Raw genomic sequence first — 19373 nt, 5'->3', positions numbered from 1 at the left:
CTCAGAGGGCAGCATACCCCAGGGTTTAAGGGGGTGTAATGGGGAGTCCGTCAGAGGGCAGCATACCCCAGGGTCTAAGGGGGTGTAAAGGGGAGTCCCTCAGAGGGCAGCATACCCCAGGGTCTAAGGGGATGTACTGGGGAGTCTCTCAGAGGGCAGCATACCCCAGGGTCTAAGGGGGTGTAAAGGGGAGTCTCTCAGAGGGCAGCATACTCTGAACCTAAAGGTGGGATTTTCAGAAGCACTCAGCACTGACCCAACTCTGCTCCTGTCGGATTCAATGGGAGTTTCCCTGTTGATTTTAATGGGACCAGAGTGAGGCTGATGGTGAGTGCTCTTGGGAATCTCATCCTGGACACAGCTTTAGAGCAGGGGCTGATCTCGGAAGATTTGGCATTAGCTGTGGTCACAAGGATCACAAGGTCGACTCCCACCTTTGCTCTGCAAGCGCTGCCAGCCCAGCTTGCCTGATTCTTCTCTTCCCCCACAAGCACTTTCGTGCTCCCAGGCAAAATCCATACAGCTGCTGCCTTGACCTCCTCAAAACTCACCTCTGCTGTAATGCATAAGGACTCTGCCCTCTGACAACAGCTAGCAGCTTTGCTGCTGACTGTCTGAGGATGGCGTACACCTGGCATATCAATCCCCCTGGTTCCCCCAGCCCACCTGTTATGGCTTGGATTCGAGATTGTAAGCTCTTTGGGGCAGAGAATGACATTACCTATTCATTTGTCCTGTGACCTGGCTGGCTTCTAGGCACTACTCTAAGCTGCACATTATATAACAACAACAGTGCAGGCTGGTTTTTGCCAGCTCAACTGCAGCTGTAATTCTCCCATGCTGATCTGATAACTGTTACGCAGGAGGCCCTTTGTGATGTCGAGGTCAGACTGTGCAATATGCACTTAATGTGGGCTACTGAAAAGGCTGATCTGTCAACTCCTACCATTATGTAGCAACTCCATTATTGCTGGAGGGTAGGCAAGGCAGAGTTTTGGGGCTGGAATGTACTACGTAGGGACCAAGTACTAATATTATTATTGTTATTAATATTACCTGCTGCTGTGTGCCCTTCACCACCTGGCAGCGTGGGCAGGGATCGACTTTAAAAGGTTGGGGGGTTGACTTTTCAGGCCATTAATGGCCTGGGTCCTAGATGCCACTTCTGACTCCCTGGGGTATGTTCCATCTGTCCCTCCGGGATCCAAGGAGATATGGCTGCTGGGCTCTGATCTCAGAGCTCCCTCCCTCCCCCGGTTTATCCCAAACACAAGCACAGAGTAAGGCCTTTCCAGAGCACATCAATGCACCTCTCTCTTTCCAAAAGCCTGTGGCCTGGCACACCGATTGCACTGGCACATGGGTGCTAATCACCATATTTCAGCCTCATGAACCTGAGCCACATTGGGCAACTCTTCAAGGATCTGACCTCTAAGGGCTGATCTGAAAACAGCCCCAGCCCTGTGGACCCTCAAAATCAGTATCACCATCCAATATCTATAACATGATAGTCCCCAGCCAGGATAGGGGACCCAGCATGCGGGACAAATACAGGAAATGGACACTCCCTGCCCTGAAGATGACGATCTACCATCAATGGGACTTCAGCCAGGAGTAAGGAGCTGTGTGTAGAACTCTGTAAGGCCCAGCATTTAGATTCCAAGCAGTGTAGGTGCACCTTGACACCCACGAGGAGGCCCAAGATTTTCAAAAAGCGATGCCTCCAAGTACAGGTGTCCACTCGAGATGCTTTGGCAGAGCCTAAGTCTCAGAAGTGGGTGACAATTTGGGCCCTTTAAGGCATCTCAAGTTGGACACCCCGAAATGGAGGCACCCAAAATCACTGGTCTCTTTGAAAAATCTGGATCAATGATTTCAAAGGGACCCCACCCAGGTGTAAGGCCCCAGGCGCATTGATCTGACTGCAGGGCCTGAGTCTGTATGTGTTTTATCATGAAGCAGCTAGGGTCCTTGGCAAAGAGAGGTGATACAGCATACACATGGCAATTAATTATTAGGATTATTAGCTTTCAAATTAGACTGACCCCACTACAAATCACCTAGATATTAACATTCTCTTAATTGGGGGAAGGAGGAATAAACTGAGGGTTCTTCGCATTTAGAAGAGAGCATGAAGCCTAGCCCCCTGATCCTTTGATCTCAAGACGGCTGTGTTAAACAAGCCGGACATGTAAAGAATTCCCTCCTCCCATCTGGCCTGCTGCCCAGCAGAGCCAAAACAAAGCACACTTCAGAGCAAAAAGATGATTAAATCCTTGTCAGTGACCATTGATCTTTAACGCGTCTTTGTAATAAAAGTACAATTGTCATCAATGAACACGAGGAGACGGGCGATGCTTCCTAGCCCCTGCTACCTCACAGCTGGGAGGCAGAAGGAGGGGACCTTAGATACACCACTGTTTCGGGATGGAGAGTCATATTTCAAGAACAGTGAGATACTAATGGAGAACAGACACCTCTTTACCCCGGCAGGTGAGTGAATCAACTGCCATGCTCCCGCTTCCTGGGGGACATTTTCCTCCCAGAGTTCAAGAGGAGGCAGTAGATCCAGTGCACCAATTCACTGTACCAGCTGTGTTATGGGAATAAAGATCCCAGGCAAAGTGAATAGGAGTGGCTGTTTACACAGCAGGCAGGAGGTCTCCACAGGTGCCTCGTTTAATTTTGGGCTTGATCTTCCCTGTAAAAGAAACTGGGTGAATTCTAGGTCTTGTGACAGTTTGGGAGCATGGTGGGGCAGGCTGGACAGGTCTGTTGGTGCCTTGCCTGCAACGCAGTGATGTGCCCAGGGAGGACCATTGCACCAGGCAGCAGCCTAGCAATTAGGGTTCAGCAGTAGCTCAGAGAGCTAATTAGGCCCAGTTGAGTTCAGTTAGGCTCAGCACTTTTCACAGAGGGGCTGAGTTACTCCCCTGGGAAAAACACAGGAGGGGATTGCTGACCAGGAGGCAGGATAGGGAGCCCTGGGGAAGCAGAAGTGCTGTCCCGTAAGTTGGTTTGTATGTTTGTGTTGGAGCTGGCTGGCTGGAGAGCTGCACGGCAGGAAGGGAGCAGCCAGGGACTTCTGCCAAGTGTTTGCCACTGGAGTTAAAGCAGAACTCCTGAAATAATCCTGACAGGGAGGGATTGTGCGTTTAAACCAGAGCCCCAATCAACTTCTCCTCTCCAGCTGCCCACCGTCTGGCCCTGCCATGCATGTCTAGGTAGAAGCACATGCGCTGTGCAGCCATCCCACGGCATGGTTCTGCCACCGCACTTCACCGACCCTCCTGCTATGCAAGGACCCACACTCTCAGTCATGTACCTTAGTCCTGATCTGCAGTGCCCTGCACTGTCTCCTCTGCCAATCCACCTCAATGCCGACCTGCACTCCCTGGGCTGCTCCAGTTCTCTGGTTAGCATGGACTGTCACAGGGGTGGGGATGGCTCTGGCATCTGAACAAACATCCACTGGCAAGGGATTACATTGAGACCAAACTACTCATTTCCACCATTTCTCTTTCTGTGCAGGTCTTTGTAGTGCCCCATCCCCATCGAAACTGAACTTCTCCCAAGTATTTAAAGTCAGAAGCAACAATCTTTCTCTGTCTGCTTTCCTCTCCCCAGCCCGTAGGAGAATAGTTTGATCAGTGTGGAGGGAGGGAGGGAGGAATGTGACTTAAAGCTAAGCAGAAGTGATGTCTGCATTTAGCTCTGAAAGTGGAGAGGCCTGTTCCCTTGGCAGATGCTCCAGAAGTGAGGTTCACCGTTTAGGCCCATCTCCTGGGTAGTTCTGCCTCCAGCTCTCAGAACCGCCCCCTGCTGGTCAACAGTATAATTGCTTCCCTGAAACAGCTGGTGGTTTGGGGGTGGTTGTGATGAGGAAGAGGCAATCCAGGGCCAGACCTGTGGGCAGCTTTGAATAGCGGGCCAGACAGACCTTGAACTGGACTCCCATTCAATAGTGAGCCCATGCAGAGAGCCGAGCACCAGAGTGACTTGCGGTGCTAAGCAGATGGGCTGCTGTGCTTTACATCGGCTGGAGCTTTTTTAGGGCCTGTGGCTTCATTCCTAGACACACTAAATTACCCTACTCAAGCCTGGAGATCATGAACGTGCATATCACCATAACCAGGTCTGTGTCCCATAGCATGGGGCATAATCTTCTGGCCAGACACAGGGAAGGGGGCATTCTTTGCCACCACAGCTAGCTGGGCATCCTGTAGCACTGAGAAGTACAAAAGGACTTGTAAGCTGCAGACCAACTTAATCTGAGGCCAGATGCCCCAGATTGTGGGTGAGTCTATAGAAGTGGGAGGCTCTTCAAAGCACTTCCCTCTTGCTACCATCCTTGCCTCATTCTTGCCTGGGTTAAGCTTCAGCCAGCTGCTCTTCTATCCAGGTGCTGGTTTTGGATAGCCGCTGGGAGAACTAGAACATTGTGACATCTACCTTTGCGGGAGAGGTGAGATAGGGCTGGGTACTGCTGGCACGCCTATACGAAGCTAGGACTGAGCCTTGCATGACTCTGTGGCTAAGGGCTTTGGAGGTGCAGGGAGAGTTGACCCTCTGGGTTTGGTCTAAGACCTGAGCAATTTTTAGGGCATGTCCCTTCACTTCTGCAGCTTCCTGAAAGTAGGGCAGGAGTATCGCCTATCTGGTGACCAAAGACAGGCTTTCAATCCATATCGCCAGTGATCTCGCCAAGATGAGCAATTGCAGAAGTTAAGACTTCTTTAGCCTGGTACAGAGAGGAGTCAAAGGGGATTCAGATGAGGTATGGACAAGCCAGGCCACTCAATGAAAGTAATGGCCGATAATTTAAAAAGAAATAAAAGGAAATATTACTTTATGCAGCACATAGTCATCCTGTGGAATTAACTGCCATGAAGTCACATCCTGTTATTGATATTAACTATGGCAGCATTAATTATGCTTGTCATTAGAAAGGATAAGATTGAGGCAGATCAAATCTCCTGCCCATATGCTGGGCACCCCAGCGGTCAGGCAGGAAGGCATCGGCCACCTGCAGCATTGCACAGTGGTGGGCCTTGGGGGAGGGTGGGTCTCATCAGACAAGGGCACTACTAGAGGCAGGACACTCTGAGTGGCGTGGCAGGTTCTCCATTCTCAGATGAAAAGCGATAGAAAAATCTATGGTACCACCACCCCCCAAACTGGGGATTAAATTAAATTAATGGAGATATCCTATCTCCTAGAACTGGAAGGGACCTTGAAAGGTCATTGAGTCCAGCCCCCTGCCTTCACTAGCAGGACCAAGTACTGATTTTGCCCCAGATCCCTAAGTGGCCCCCTCAAGGATTGAACTCACAACCCTGGGTTTAGCAGGCCAATGCTCAAACCACTGAGCTATCCCTCCCCCCAAATGCATGTGTGTGCGCGAAAAAAGAAATCAGATTCTCACCCCAAATCACCAAGCAATTAAAAACGAGGAAGTTTTTTGAAGATTCCAGGACCTGGGGCTGAAAACAAGGTGAAATTAACCACGAGACGTATAAGTAGCAATTCACTTCCTATCCCCTTCTTGCTATCGTCATTGGGGGTCTTATTTGTGTCACATATTCTTTCAGAAGTCGGATGCACATTCAAGAAGCAACACTGCACCCGAAGGGACAATTTCAAAACATCTCTGATGCTGCAGATTCCAACCCTGAAACGATTGTCATCTTCAGCCCTGAACAAGTGGGACGTTCTGGATTACAATATGTATATGGATGTTCTGTGCTCAATCGTAACATTTACCTTACAGGGTGGGGCCAGAAGAGAGTGATGGAAACTGCCATGAGCTGACCAACCAGGTACCAAAAAGTTTTCCCAGGGGGCTTTATATCAGCTGTGATTTCCCTTCAAGGCTCCTGTTAAGGCCACACGTTGCTTTGTTCCCCAGCCACACCCACCAACTTCCAGCAATTACATAAGAAATAATATCTGGACGTGAGCCACTAGCCTGTTTTGGGTCTTTTGTTCCCTTTTCCTGAAAACCTGTGAGCAATTAACACTAGTTCAAAGAAAACAAGTGCTTTAGCAGTGCTGCTGCAGCGAGCAAGACAAGTCCCTAGGCGCTAGATCCACTTGCCTAAATGAGAAGTGTGGAGCTGGCTGGCAGCACTGGAGTCCCTTTCCTCCCGCAGGGTCTGTTTCACCCTGACAAGTGGTGCTTGCTATTTCTCACTCCCTTCCTTTCTGAGCCAGACATTTAATGCCCCTCTCTCCTTCATGCAATCTTTAAATTTGATTATCCCAGGATGGAAAAATCCAGATGGAAAAACCAGGTAGCTCTGATAGAGGCAGGAGCCAGAGGGAGGCATGAATGCTGTGGCTGGAGCATTACAGAGTGGGACAGAGGCAATGGCAGTGTCTGGTAGGGCAGCGCCCTCTAATCTCTGTGAACACAGACCCAAGCTGAGCACTTCCATTAAGAGGGGAGAAGTGGCTTGTAGCTGTGGTGCACAGAGACAATGGGTGGGGGGGTTTGAGAGTACAGTGTTGGCCCAATTCTTCCCCAACTGAAGTCAAAGGGAGTTTCACTACTGACTTCAAAGGGAATAGTATTAGGCCAACACCCTTCTCCTTTGGGAATCCCACCCTCAAGGCCCAAGCATGTGCTGCTCTTACACCAAGTGCAAGTATTCAGATCGACATTGAGCACTGCATACAGGGATCTGTAGCCTCCATGGGCCCCATACCTCCAGACCAAAGTGGGCAGCTTTACTTGGCCCCATTCTGTACAAATGAAGTGGGGTTCTTGGGCAAGTTATCAATGAAGCTCTCAAATGGGTCAACTTTGGGTGTTGGTGCCTTTGTGTTACCCTCCTTCCTCCAGAACACCTAGCACTGAGCGAGTGTCCCTGAGTAAGCTGACCCAGCCAATGTGAGGACAAGGTTCCTTCACTCAGATCAGGGGAGGAGTTAGAGCCAACATTTTCAAAAGTGGCTTTTCATTTTCAAAGCTTCATGCTTTAGGTGCCCACCGTGTGACACCTTGACCCTACATCTCAGCAGGGCTGAGCACCCACAGTTCCAGTTGACATCATTGGCCACTCTGGGCTCTCAGCACCTCAGAGAATTAGGCCCATGGTCTCTCAGTTTTGGACCCAAGAGAACACTTTGGAAAACTGGGCTGTAAATGGCCTGGAGATCCCCAAATTCCTCTGCTCCACCCCAAGAGAGATAAGAGTTGGAAACTATTAGCAAAAGTGTGAGGGAGATTCAATAAACACTAAAATCAGTCTGCCTTTCATTCTGCCAAGGAGGTGATGATCCTCCCAGCTCAGAGTTGGGGATCCCCAGAAGATGCCCTGTCTCTCTCCTGCTTCCTTCCTTGTTAGGTGTCTAATTATACAAAACTTACAGTCACCCAAAATGCACAGTAACACTTGCCTCCCTCTGAGCCTGGTAATGAGAGCCTGTCTCTCTCCAGCTCTCTCATTTTACCTTCATCTAGCTTCTTGGATAAGATCATTAAGGAAACGATAAAAATAGGTTTTCTTATTGATTTATCTCCTTTATCCAATGCTCTCTCCCTTGAATAGTTGACTTGTTTCCTTAGCAACTCAGCTAATTCCAGCCGTGCTGCACACCTGCCATTTGTTAATTTCCTTCCTGGTGAATTTCAAGATGGGGAAGGAGATGAGAGGCCAGTGGAAGCAGTGTTGACTTGTTGTTAGTCACCAAGCCAGACAGAAATTAGCCCAGGCTTCAGCAATAACCCACTCTTCTCCCCCACCCCCAGCTATATCCTGTCCTGGAAGCACTCCACTAGATTCTGATCTGGTCTTGCTTGAGCCATAAGTCTGTGTAATAGTAGGGATGGTGCTCGGTGCTGTGCCCCCTTCCCCTCCATCAGCTACTGAATTACATCAGAGCGATAGAGGCAGAACTTTTTTGAAGTTACCACGTGGGGATTAGCTAAGCAGAGCAACAGAGGGCAACGTGGAGCTCTTTCCCTTCTCCTAGGAAGAGCAGCTAGCTAAGGAATATGGGCCTTGGGGGAGCAGCCTCTATGCTACTGGGTGCTTCCCTCTGGTCACAAAGGAATGTGCACCTACACCAGAACCACCAAGGGAACAGGTCTAGGATAAAAGCTAAAACCAGACTCACTCAGACTCTATTGCTCATGCAGAAAGCATGCCCAGATCCAAGCCCTGAAGGAGAATTTATGATTCTGACGGCATGCTGATGCAATATACCCAAATGGCTGGATAGGACATAAATCACACCCTGGCTGAGTGCTGCAGAAAGCCTTCACAGATTCACCTGCAGCATCTGTGAGTTAGTGATCTGAAAGCAGTGAGATCATGCTAGCTTCCTCACCCCCTCCCTGCCTTCAGAAATGAAATATGCTGGTGAAAGGGTGGGATTGAGAGGACTGGGGGCTGAATCAAAGCAGCTATCCTAGCATCTGCATAGAGGCCGGACCCTTTTAAAAGTCTGCCTTAGAGAAACCAGCTGATAGGGGAAGAAATTCAGTTCCCATGTTTATTAAATCAGGATTTGCTACACCGCCTCACCAATGATCCCCCAGCCCTGCAGTCAAGAAACCAATTTCTCCTAGGCTTCTTCTCGGTCTCCATCTTCATTTAACTCTGCCTTCCCCTATCGATAGACCCTAATCCAAACCCTGGAGGAAGCACTCCCCTCTGAGATGAGAGGGAATTCAGCCTCTATATTCATTCATTCATCTCTTTGCTCCCAATCCCCTATTCCTTCTGCTTGTCTACCACCAATCTCCTCTCTCTCCCTCCGCACGTGACCCCTGTGAAGGATCCTTCTCCTCCGCAGCCCCTGCCACTTGAAAACCCTTCCTCTCTCTGACTCCCCAGCGCTCCATCTAATTCCAAATCGCAGCTGAAAGCAATTCTTCTCTTCCCTGCCCCTCTCCTGTAGACGCTGCAAGGAATTTTGGGATACATTTTGCATGAAAGATCCTATTCCCAAAATAAAGTTGTAGGGTACTGTCCCAAATTCAGCCCAGAGCTTCTCCACATCCCCACTTCACTAACCCTGATGGGGGAAGGAAAGGGGACACAAGAAAGTGAAGCACCTTTCTTCTGCGGGTAGGGAAATTTGTTGTTTGGTGCTGTCTTTAGTTCAATGCTCTGAACACTGGAATTTCGATAATGGTCTCATGAACATACTCAGTCTTGTGACATTCATGCCTCTGTCCAGTTCAAGTCTGGTTTAATGCTTGAAAGAAGACTGGGCTCCTTCTAGAATTACTTCTCTAAACCTATCACCCACACACACCAATTGCCATTGGGTACGCAAATAGCACTGAAAATACTCTATGCATATACCTTATAGAACATATATTTATATAATGTGTGTTTGTGGGTATGTGCATTTGAATCATGTCTCCATAGGGGAGGAGCTGCAGGGCTGGAACATGGGTCTGCTGGTCCCTAAGCAACTGCCATATTCACACCACCACCTGACAGCTCTGGCAGCACCGCAATTGATGGGCTGTGAGCCGTGTGGGCCCAACACCACAGGATATGTCACCCACAAGGAGCTTGATTGGCAGTGCTCCCGGAGTCCCTGATTGGTCTAGGCACATTATTAAGCTGTGTGGGAACACTAGGAAAGTGTCTTGGCAACTAGGCAGATCCTAACCTGGCTGCTGTGACAGACCCTGCTCCTTCACCTTGCTTTGGTTCCTGGCTTCCAAATCCAGCTCTGACCTTTAGTTCCAGCCCTACCCACTAGGCATGACTGCCCATGCCCTAACCGTGATATAGATACAAATAATGGGCCAGACCTACATTTCTGATATGGTCCATTTGTCTCCAGTAGCACGAAAGAACTGTGAAAGTGCCTACATTGAGCAGCTAGAGCACCCCAGTTGTAGGGAGCCTGTCAGAGCATGGCCAAAAGAAGAGGTATGGCTAATGCATGCTGCACTCCAGCAATCCTCAACTGGAGCTGTGCCCTCGACAGGGCTTTTACTGCCAATGAAAACTACAAAAGCGGAGAGGCTGCTCTAAATTGCAGTGTGTGCCAAAGAAGCTGACAGCAGCCCTCTGCTATTGGGGGAGCACAGATGTGGTGTAAAGCCACCCTAGCCCCTCCTCCTCATCTCTTCACACCGATGTCTTACAGCAAAGAGATCTCCATCATACCGGAGGATTCGGGCTATTGAACCCAATTCTCCTTCTTTCACATCAGTGCCACTTAGTTGACTTTAATGGAGTTATTCTTGATTTAGGCCAGTCTATGTTACAGGGGGATAAGACTTAGTATCTGGAAGCATTAAAAAAACATGGTATACAATTCTAAAAGTTCACGCTCTAAATCTACATTAAGGGCCAAATTCAGATCTGTGTAAGTGGGCACAACTCTACTGCCTGCCCCCACCTACATAAGGTTTGAATTTGCCATTGTAATGTATGCATGTGGTTGTTTACCTGTCATATATGCAATCATATCTGTATACAAATAGTTTTTTCTCCACCCAGCCTTGCCTTAACTGGAAACCAAATCTCTCTCTCTCTCTCTTTCTCAAACAAAAAAGAATCACATCATGTGATTTTGCTGCCTTAACATCAGTTTTTTAACTTCGGTTGCCATAGCAATGGGATGCAACTTGGCGTCACCATGACAACAGCTGCCTCTGTTTAAATTCACCATCTGACAGGCAGCCTCTCTCTCTCTCTCCAGCTGTCAGAAAGATGGACCTGCCATTACACCTACTCCCAAAGCAGGCTTGAAATCTAATGAATGAAAGGCAAAGAAAGCAGCACTGAAAGAACATCAGAAAGATGTCAGAAGGCTCAGAATGTTTCTCCCAGGTAGCATGACCATGCTACCGTCCTGAGGCATAAGCCAATGGATGAAGTTACTCCCATTAGGAAATCCCCAGTACTAGCCAGTTTTGTTTTAAACAAGCCCATGCAAAACTTTTACTGCTCTTCTAAAGGCTCCTTTCTGGGCCCTAATCACCTTTAATAGGGCACTGCAGTACATAAGCCAGCATCCTGGAATTGTGGCTGGGCACGAGAGACAGGGAACTGCAGTCAGGCATCCCCCCACAGCTGATTCGTGCTAGGTACTAAGAGGGCTCTGCTGTGCACTGACAGGGCACTGTAGTAAGGAGGTACCTACCAATGGCCCTGGCTGGGCACTGACATAGAACAGCTGGGCATTGATAGGGCACTGCATAAGGAAGCTTGCATAGCAGGTCCTCACTGGTCATTGTCATGGCATTGCTAGAGTCCCCATTGTGTCCAGACAGAGTAATGCAACTAAGGGCTTGTTTACACTACCTGCCGGATCAGCGGGCAGCGATTGATCCAGCAGGGGTTGATTTATCACATCTAGTATTGACTCCGGTACGTCACCAGAAAGAGAGTGTCAGCTGTCGACTTACCACAGTGAAGACACTGCGGTAAGTAGATCTAAGTACGTTGACTACAGCTACGCTATTCACATAGCTGACGTTGCGTATCTTAGATCGACCCCAGCGGTAGTGTAGACAAGCCCGAAGATCCTCAGGGATCTGCCCCACTGCTTTGTACACCTGTGCAATGTGACTGCATAATGGGGGCAAAAAGTGCAAATGACCTCACAGGATGCAAGGCAGTGGAGAATGTGGCTCCCACTATCTGGGATCTCAATGGGCACAGTTGCGAAGTGGTTGTCACAAGACCACCTCTGCCACAGGAACTTTTGATACAGATGACATCAGAGCCAGCGCAACAGAGAAGATGAAATGAAGGCAAAGAGAGAGAGAGAAATGTTGTCAGGAGGCCAGCAACTGCAGCTTTGGGCCGTAGTGTGAACTCCTCCAGTTAAGCAGGATGATTATGATACAGCACACACACTGCCACTAGGTCATTACTCCCAGCACAACGGCAGATGGTTCCTGAGTCGAACAGGGTTAACTAGCACTTTCTGAGGTTTTAAACAACCACAATCAACACAACTGTCCTTCATCTGAACAATCTATACGTCTCAATGAGGCTCCTTTCCGGCTTTGTTGGTTTTCAGCAGGCAGTGCCAATGCTGCCAGCAAACAGGAATGCGTCCTCAGTCTGTATCAGTGATGTGAGCAGAAAATTAAACCATGTGCGTCTCCTACAGAACAAAATCCACAGACTAATTCCAATTCCAGTCTAGTGGAGGGACAGCTAGGCTGCTATGTCCAAAACTTAGCTCTGGACTTTCTGTCCCCGGTTAGGAACGCAGTAAATGTGGAAATGCAACTGGGATGTATTTCAATTACAGCTATCCTGTAAATTACAACTATGTGGAAATTCACTGCCATTCTGTCGCAGACTGGGACAGGGTTCCTGTGGGGAGTGGTTTGAGGTAAGCGACTGTTATATAGAGGGTTCTGGCCTTGATTAGCATAGGGATGTTGGAGAAGAGAGAGTCAGCTGCAAGTCTCATGGAAAGCCATTCTCCCCTCAGTGTGGATGGATAAATATTAACAAGGGGATACATACAAGCATCAAGGGGGACCCTACGCCCCCTGCTGTTTATTGAATTAACAGGGATACCAGGAGAGAAGCAGACAGAGGACTGGAACCAGGGACCAGCAGATCACACACAAAGAGATTTCTCTTTTGGGATAAGACACCCGCAGAAAAAGTGCCCACTATTTATTGCACAGGTGTCCAGACAAGCTGAGGGCGGAGGGTGAGAAAGAAGAGAATAAATTCTCTTTTTATTCATACCCATTGGTTTGGTCTCTCTTTCAGAGAAGTATGGCAGAAGAAAGACGACTATAAAATCAGGAGATTTCTACAGCTGACTTTCCCCTACCATAGGGCCTCACTGAAGCCAATGGGACAACTCATAAAGTTTAAGCACATGCTCAATTGCTTTGCTGGATTGGGGCCAGAGAGCTTAGAACCTTGCAGAATCAAGCCCCATAAGTAGCAACACTGGGGTTAAAGAATAAAATACCAGGATATTTCTCCAGCTGACCCTCTGCAGTATCTCTCATGCACCTTCAGATCAGCCCAACAGCTTTACATGTCAGCATTCACCAAGTAATCCTAGGAAAGCCTGCATGGTCAATGCATAATTCATGAAGATGCACACGAGTCAGTCCTTGGGAAAAGGAGCCATAATCACAACACAGCTTTTGTTTGCTTCTCCCCCACACACTTTTTTTCTTTTCTTTTTTTGGAGGTGGGAGTTGGTCTAGCTGTGGTCAAACCTGATTAATAGAAGATGAATTGAGCAGATATTGATAAGCTGCTTCCCATCTCACACTAACTGAATTGTAGTTCTCCAGGCAGCCAGGCAAATGAAATAAAAACAGGAGGTCTGGGCATTGACAGCTGCTCCCCTGACAGAACAAGTGCAGTCAAGGGAGCAGGAATGGGGCTTTGTTTTTAACAGATGTAATTCAATTTTCATTTGAATTTTAAAAATGACTTAAGAAAAACAAATCTAATGCTCCTCTAGCTAAAATACAACCGGCTCCTGCCTAGTATTTTGCACATTAACAGCAAAAAAGGGGCAATTCCACCTGAAGCTAATAAATCTGGTTTTCAGTTTTGTATGATTGAGAGGATTGGATCCCCCACAAGAAAAGAAAGCCCTTGTCTCATATTTCTCTTTCTTCCTCCTTACGTATCATCCCTGTTTACACTGAAAAGCAAAACTGAAGAGGCTGCTGGTTATAATTACACATTTACCCAGCAGATATACAGGCCTGAATCACCAGTTCCCAGTTATTTTTATCCCTATTACCTAGTCAACTGGATTTTGATAAAGAAGGCACCTCTCCTCCCCCCACCCTCCTGATCCAAGTTGGTTTTCCTCTGTGTCACCCCCATGATAACCAGCACCAATCACCCGCTGAAAATAGCCAGCCTCCTACCTTGGGCAAGTCACCCTCTCATTTACTGTGGTCAAGATCTAAGACTCTCCTCCATCAACTAGTTTGATTGCAAGCTCAGAGGCAGTTCTGGGATTCAAACAGCAGGCTTTGCTGTACACTGTGGAGACACTCACACAACTGTTTGAAGTCAGTAGCACTGGTTAAAGGCACTATCCCTTTTAACTGATTGCACCAGTGTACAATTACAGGGAGAAAATAACAAGCATTTTACATTATCTGATAATAGTATGCAATTACTATGCCCCCTCATTAGGAGATTCTGTTATAAGCTTAGCCCTGTCCTAAATTATTGCACTTTGAGCTCTCACTCCACTGAAGTGCAATATAAACTGTCCTGTCATTTCAGACATTTTGCCACAACACAAGATGATGGTACCTCCATGCTGTCTAAAACAGAAGGATCACAGTATTATGTTGACAGATTGAAAAGATGAAATGTACACAGCATTGGCACTTTGCCTCTAACCACATTTCAGTTTTCAGTCTCAGTGCATATTCCACTCTGTCCAAGACACACATTCGTTGTACAAGGTTACCGTAAAAAACCCCGTCAACGTAAGAGGTAGCGGAAGCTACCAGGTCATGTGATGAAGAACAGCATGAACTCTTTCAGGCAGATGAGTTCCCTGGAAAGATGAGACCTTCACTTATTCCATCTGTTCAATGGACAAGTGATCAGAAGGAGACCAGGATTCCAATATTTAAATTAGAACTGTGCCTACCATTTGCATGGGAATATAGTATTTACTTTGACAAATGGAACTAAAAGCTAAACTATTGTTATGTTTTGTAAATTCTTGGAAAGAATAATGTGGGGGGAGGGGTTTAAGTATAGCAGGAAAGCACTATGAATGTAAGCTGTATGGGGGCAGAGACTGTTTTTATATTATGTATGTGAACATCATCTAATACAAGGGGACCCACTTGGGGATTCCAGCCATCAGCAGCATATAAATAAATTATGATAAAGCAAATTAATTAGCCCCTCCTTCCATCTCACAAAACAAAGCTTATTAATAATTTGACATATTTTGGAAAATAAGGCTTATTCATCTAAGAAAGGGCATGCAGTGACCCAAAGAAATTTGCACAGCTACTCCTGGGCTGTAGATATCTCTTGATGCTTATGCTCAGACACCTCAGCCCAGACTGCAGAGATGAGTAATACATTATATGGATAGTTAGGAGAATGAGATTTAAACCTACCATAAAGCATCTGAAGTATTTAATAGACTTAAGCTGCTCCTTCAATATCAAAAAGCCCTTTCATTTGCCTTAACTACCTCATGTGCACTGCCAATGGCCTAACATCTTTCATCATGTCACTCATGGGGATTGGCCCCACTTCAGCAAAGCACTTGAGCATGTGCTTAAGAGTTTTGCTGAACTGGGACCTCAGCGTTAGCAGGACTATTTTCTTGGCATGTTTTTGTTCAATCAATCCCTCTAGCCTCCTTTCATATTATAGCCTTTCTAAAATCAGGCCTTTGCAGCAGATAAAGGGAATTTTCATTTGGTACCAGGGCAAGTTCCTTTACATCCAAGCAAGGAGTTGTCAGATCCCTCAAGCAAGCCAAGTAGTGTGTCCGGGAAGAAAAGTAATGGCTGAAACTATAGACATTTGTAACTGCAAGTGCAAAATATAGGGCAGAGTTAAAAGTGAACATGGCCAGCTCTAAGCTTGTCAGCTTGGCTACCTTCTGCAGCAAGGAGGCTATGAAGAGAGCAGTGTGAAAGCAACCCATCCACCACATCCTACTGCAAAACTTCCAGGTTGCCCTGCATCCCACCCAACCCTACACAAAAATCTTCCCTCTGCAATACACCGGACAGCAAGCGATGCAGGGTGAGCCCAGGGATTCCATTGTGCTGCCACCTCTTTACAGAGGGCGTCCTTCCTGGCACACGGCTGACCACGGAGAGGGAACTGTCCTGGCTGAAGCACTAGCAGGAACTGTAACCGTGCCCCGGCCAGAATTTCCCGGCGAGTGCCATGCAGTGCCGGTGGGAACGCCGCGCGGTGAGGAGCTGTCTATGGTGCTGAACGCGTGCGTTGGAGAAAGGCTGACGAGCAGGGTGGAGTCTGGGAAGCTGTCTAAGGAGGGAGGGGGAGGTCTCTGCGGCGGTACTAGGAGTTTTGTGCGGCGCCGAAGCTCCCCTGGGTATCACACGGAAGGAGAGGAGAGCTCTCTCAGCCAGTGCCCGGCGCTGGACACAAGGGAGGGGCTCCTGGGGTAACCCGAGGCAAAGTTCTCTGCAGTATTGGACACCACAGAGCTATCAAAACAGGGGCCGCCGGCAGCTGGGGAGCTCTGCAGGGGGCTGAGCAGTGGGGGCACGGGGAGCACCCACAGAACAGCAGCGGGGCGGGGGAGGGCGAAGCCAGGGAAGGGGATGGCTGAGGAGGGGGAACAGCAATACACACCCTGGTGGGGGAGCAGCAGGACAGCAGTGCACAAGCTTCTTGAGGCCCTGAACCCACCCAAGGGATTTGCACTCCCCCTGCCCCTGTGGAATAAGAAGGCAGCCGACTTCAGCTCTGGTACTAAGCCCAATTGAGGCGGGGGGAGCGGAGGAGGCCTCCTCCAGAAATTTTCAGCATCTCCCTCTGCCACAAGTGCAGGGAGACCTAGTTTCTTATGCGCCCTGGGCCATTCGGTGCCAGAACAGTGTAGCCGTCCCTTAGCAGTTCCAGCACAGCACTGAAAAAGGCAGAGGTTTCCCGCATGTCTCAGTGGGGGCGTGGGGAGGGCATGGGAGCCCCTGGGAGAGAGGATAAAATTAAGGATTTATTAGAAGGCAACATACCACCAAGCAGAGTCCTGCAGAATCAAGGAGGGGTCTGTTCCCATAAAGAGGAACACAGAATCCACTCTGCACAATGCCTCCTCCATTCTAGCAAGTAACAAAGAGCAAAAAGATTTCAAGATCTTTGAGGCTTGGGGAGAAGGAGGGAAGAGTCATCAATGAGCTAAGGGGGACCCCTGTTAAGTTTCTCTGCGTGTCTACAGAGTTGGAGGACAAGCTGAGGAGCTGAGTTGGTTGTAGGTCCGAATGCGGGCACACACACACACACACATGCTTCCTCGCCAGACATGGTCTCATGGGTGATCCAAAACTTAGTCTCTGGAGTCGGTTGCAGGGACCAATTTGATTCTAGCCCAGAGTTCTTAAACCAACTAACTGGAGCCTTTATTCCCGACGAGACAATACACTCAACTTCCGCTCGCCCTGCCAAACCTAGGAAAGGGGAGAAAGAGACAGCCTGGAAACCGAAATGAATGCAAGCCTGGGGGGACAGGGGATGGAGAGGAGCGCACCCGATTAACCTAGGCACTCTGTCTCCATGTGCCATCGATTCTGGACTGAAAGCAGAAGGCAGGCGCTTACCTTAGACACACTGCTGCGTGCCTGCCAGCTAATGCAACATACATGTGCTGTGGAATTGCACCGATGCAAATCCGGGCATGAGAAGCAAGGGTTTTCACCAGGGCAATGAGGGGGGAAAGGATATGGCCAGTCGATGAGCTTCTTGGCGTATTTTCTGACCAGGTTATCTTCCCCAAAGAGGAAGAGGGATCTGTTGACTGTGAAGCAGTTCTGTCGGACTGGGATGGGGTTGTACAGAGCCATAGTCCTGGCCCTCTGCGCTTTGGTTTGCTTGAAGGCTCCCGGGGTCGCTCCGGAAGGCGCGGGGGGTCCTTGGCGGATCCTGTTCTGTTCAGAGCCCGCATCTCCGGATCCCAGGCGGCCAGCCACCGCCTCCCCAAAGCGAGCCATCCTGGAAGAAAACAGAGAGGCGATCCAATCAAGGCACCCACCAACTACCAAGCAACAGAGCCAGTGGAAGGGGAAAGGGGTGAAGCGATCCCAGTCGGCAAGCCCCCTCTCGGAGCTGCTCAGTCTAATGGCCAGCGCTCTGGGTCTCCTCCATTCCTCTGGAGCCAGGGAGCCTTTCAGCACCAACCCCGAGGCATGCTTTAGATCTGGCCGCCCGCGAGACAGAGCTCTTCTCCCGACCGCCCCGCCGCCTGGGCAGGGAGCAGGCAGGCTGCAGGCAGACGGCTGTCCCAGAGGGTAACAGTTTGCGGAGCTGGGGGGAAGCGGCGGAGAGGCTGAGTCCCTTGGCGCAGCCCCTAGGCAGCATCCGCGCGCTCCACCCCGGAGCCAGGGGTTAAACCAGACGCAGCATCGTATCGGGTCTTTGTTGCAAATCAAAAGGCCAGGTCGGATCCCCTGCTGCCGCCTTTAACCCCGCACAGGAGCCGCTCCAGAGCCCGCTTTGCAATGGCCTCTCAGAGCCTCCACGCCTCCAAGCCTTGCCATCGGGCCATGCAGCCGGGCGGAGCGTGCAACAGGGCGCGGGGAGCACAGGTGGCAGGCCGGCCCCGCTAGAGTCAAGCGCTGAACTTCCTCGCCAGGGACTCCATCTTCCTCCTCAGCCTCCCAGCTGCTCTCTGGCGCGCGTGGAGCAAAGCGCCCCCCCCCCACTCCCGCGCGCGGCGGAGGGCGGGGGATGCAGCGAACAGGGCCGGCGCGGGCTGGCGAGCGGCGGGGAAGCTGCGGCGGCTCTGCAGCCCCGCGTTCGTTAGCGCTCAGGGAGCCAATGGCACAAATACACCCCGCGCCTTTCTTTGGGCGAGCGAGCGACTGAGCCGCGGGAAGGAGGCTGAGGGGGGCTCTGGAGCGAACAAAGAAGCGAAGTGGAGTCCGCTCCGAGGAGCTGCTGCCTGGCTGGCTCGCGCTACTCTCCCTCTCCCCGCGGGGCCACGTGGGGAAACCCCTCCCCGGCCAGGCAGTCCCCAAGCGCTGAGTCAGGGCAGGGATTTAAAGCAACACCCCCCCATACCCCGCCCCTGGAGCCACAGCCCCGGAGCCTGCAGCACGCGCCCCCGCAGGGAGCCGCACCTCCTCTGCCTGGCCGCCCGGGCTCCCGGCACGGGCCTGTTGGGCACCAACTCACCCGCAGCGCCGGAGGGGCCCCGGGCGGCTTTGGCTGCTGCAGGCGGAGGCTCTGCGCTCTAAGCCTTGCGCGCACTCAGCGCCAGCTCGGGGCTGGGCCCCGTTCCGCACCCCCGGAGGCGCGAGCCAAAGCCGGGTGCTCTCTGTCCCTGGCTGCCTTGGATGGGCTCTAGATCCGGCCCCCGCTCCACAGGATCCCATTGGCATCCTTCACTTCCACCAGCCAGGCCAGCCAGCGCCAGATGTGCCAACAGCTGCCTCCAGCACCCTCCCAGCAACCAGTGGGTCACTGGAGCCAGTGCCTGGCCACTGATCTCCAGTGCTTTAGTTAGTGGGTCCCAAGGAGGGTAAGCAGACCTCCCCAAATTAGGGGCTTTGTCTTATATACACAACTACGCCCCCCACCCCACCCAAAAAAGTGTCCCAATTTTTCACACTTACTATCTGGTCACCTCCTGCCCAGCTTTGGAAACCTTGGCCTCCTTTCCAGAGGTGCTGAGTCCCCAGGACTCCAACCGGCATCAAAAGCTATTGCCAG

The 19373-nt window shown here is 50.1% G+C and overlaps 1 protein-coding gene across 3 annotated transcripts in view; it reads right to left on the bottom strand.

Moving 5' to 3' along the window:
• Positions 1-17654, bottom strand: part of CACNA1E (calcium voltage-gated channel subunit alpha1 E) — a 211045-nt gene extending 193391 nt beyond the window's left edge. For 2 of the 3 annotated variants that reach the window (XM_026656080.1, XM_026656081.1), the window contains exon 1: positions 17388-17653. In XM_026656080.1, coding sequence (XP_026511865.1) covers positions 17388-17653 — 266 coding nt within the window. Of the gene's footprint in view, positions 1-17387 lie in introns of all 3 variants that reach the window. The other variant, XM_026656079.1, reaches the window with a different exon arrangement.
• Between the last annotated feature and the right edge of the window lie 1719 nt (positions 17655-19373).

Source organism: Terrapene carolina, unplaced genomic scaffold (assembly GCF_002925995.2).
Source record: "Terrapene carolina triunguis isolate 2854851 unplaced genomic scaffold, T_m_triunguis-2.0 Scaffold211, whole genome shotgun sequence".
NCBI lineage: Eukaryota > Metazoa > Chordata > Testudines > Emydidae > Terrapene > Terrapene triunguis.
Note: the sequence above shows the minus strand (reverse complement) of the source record. Positions and strands in the feature narration are given on the sequence as shown.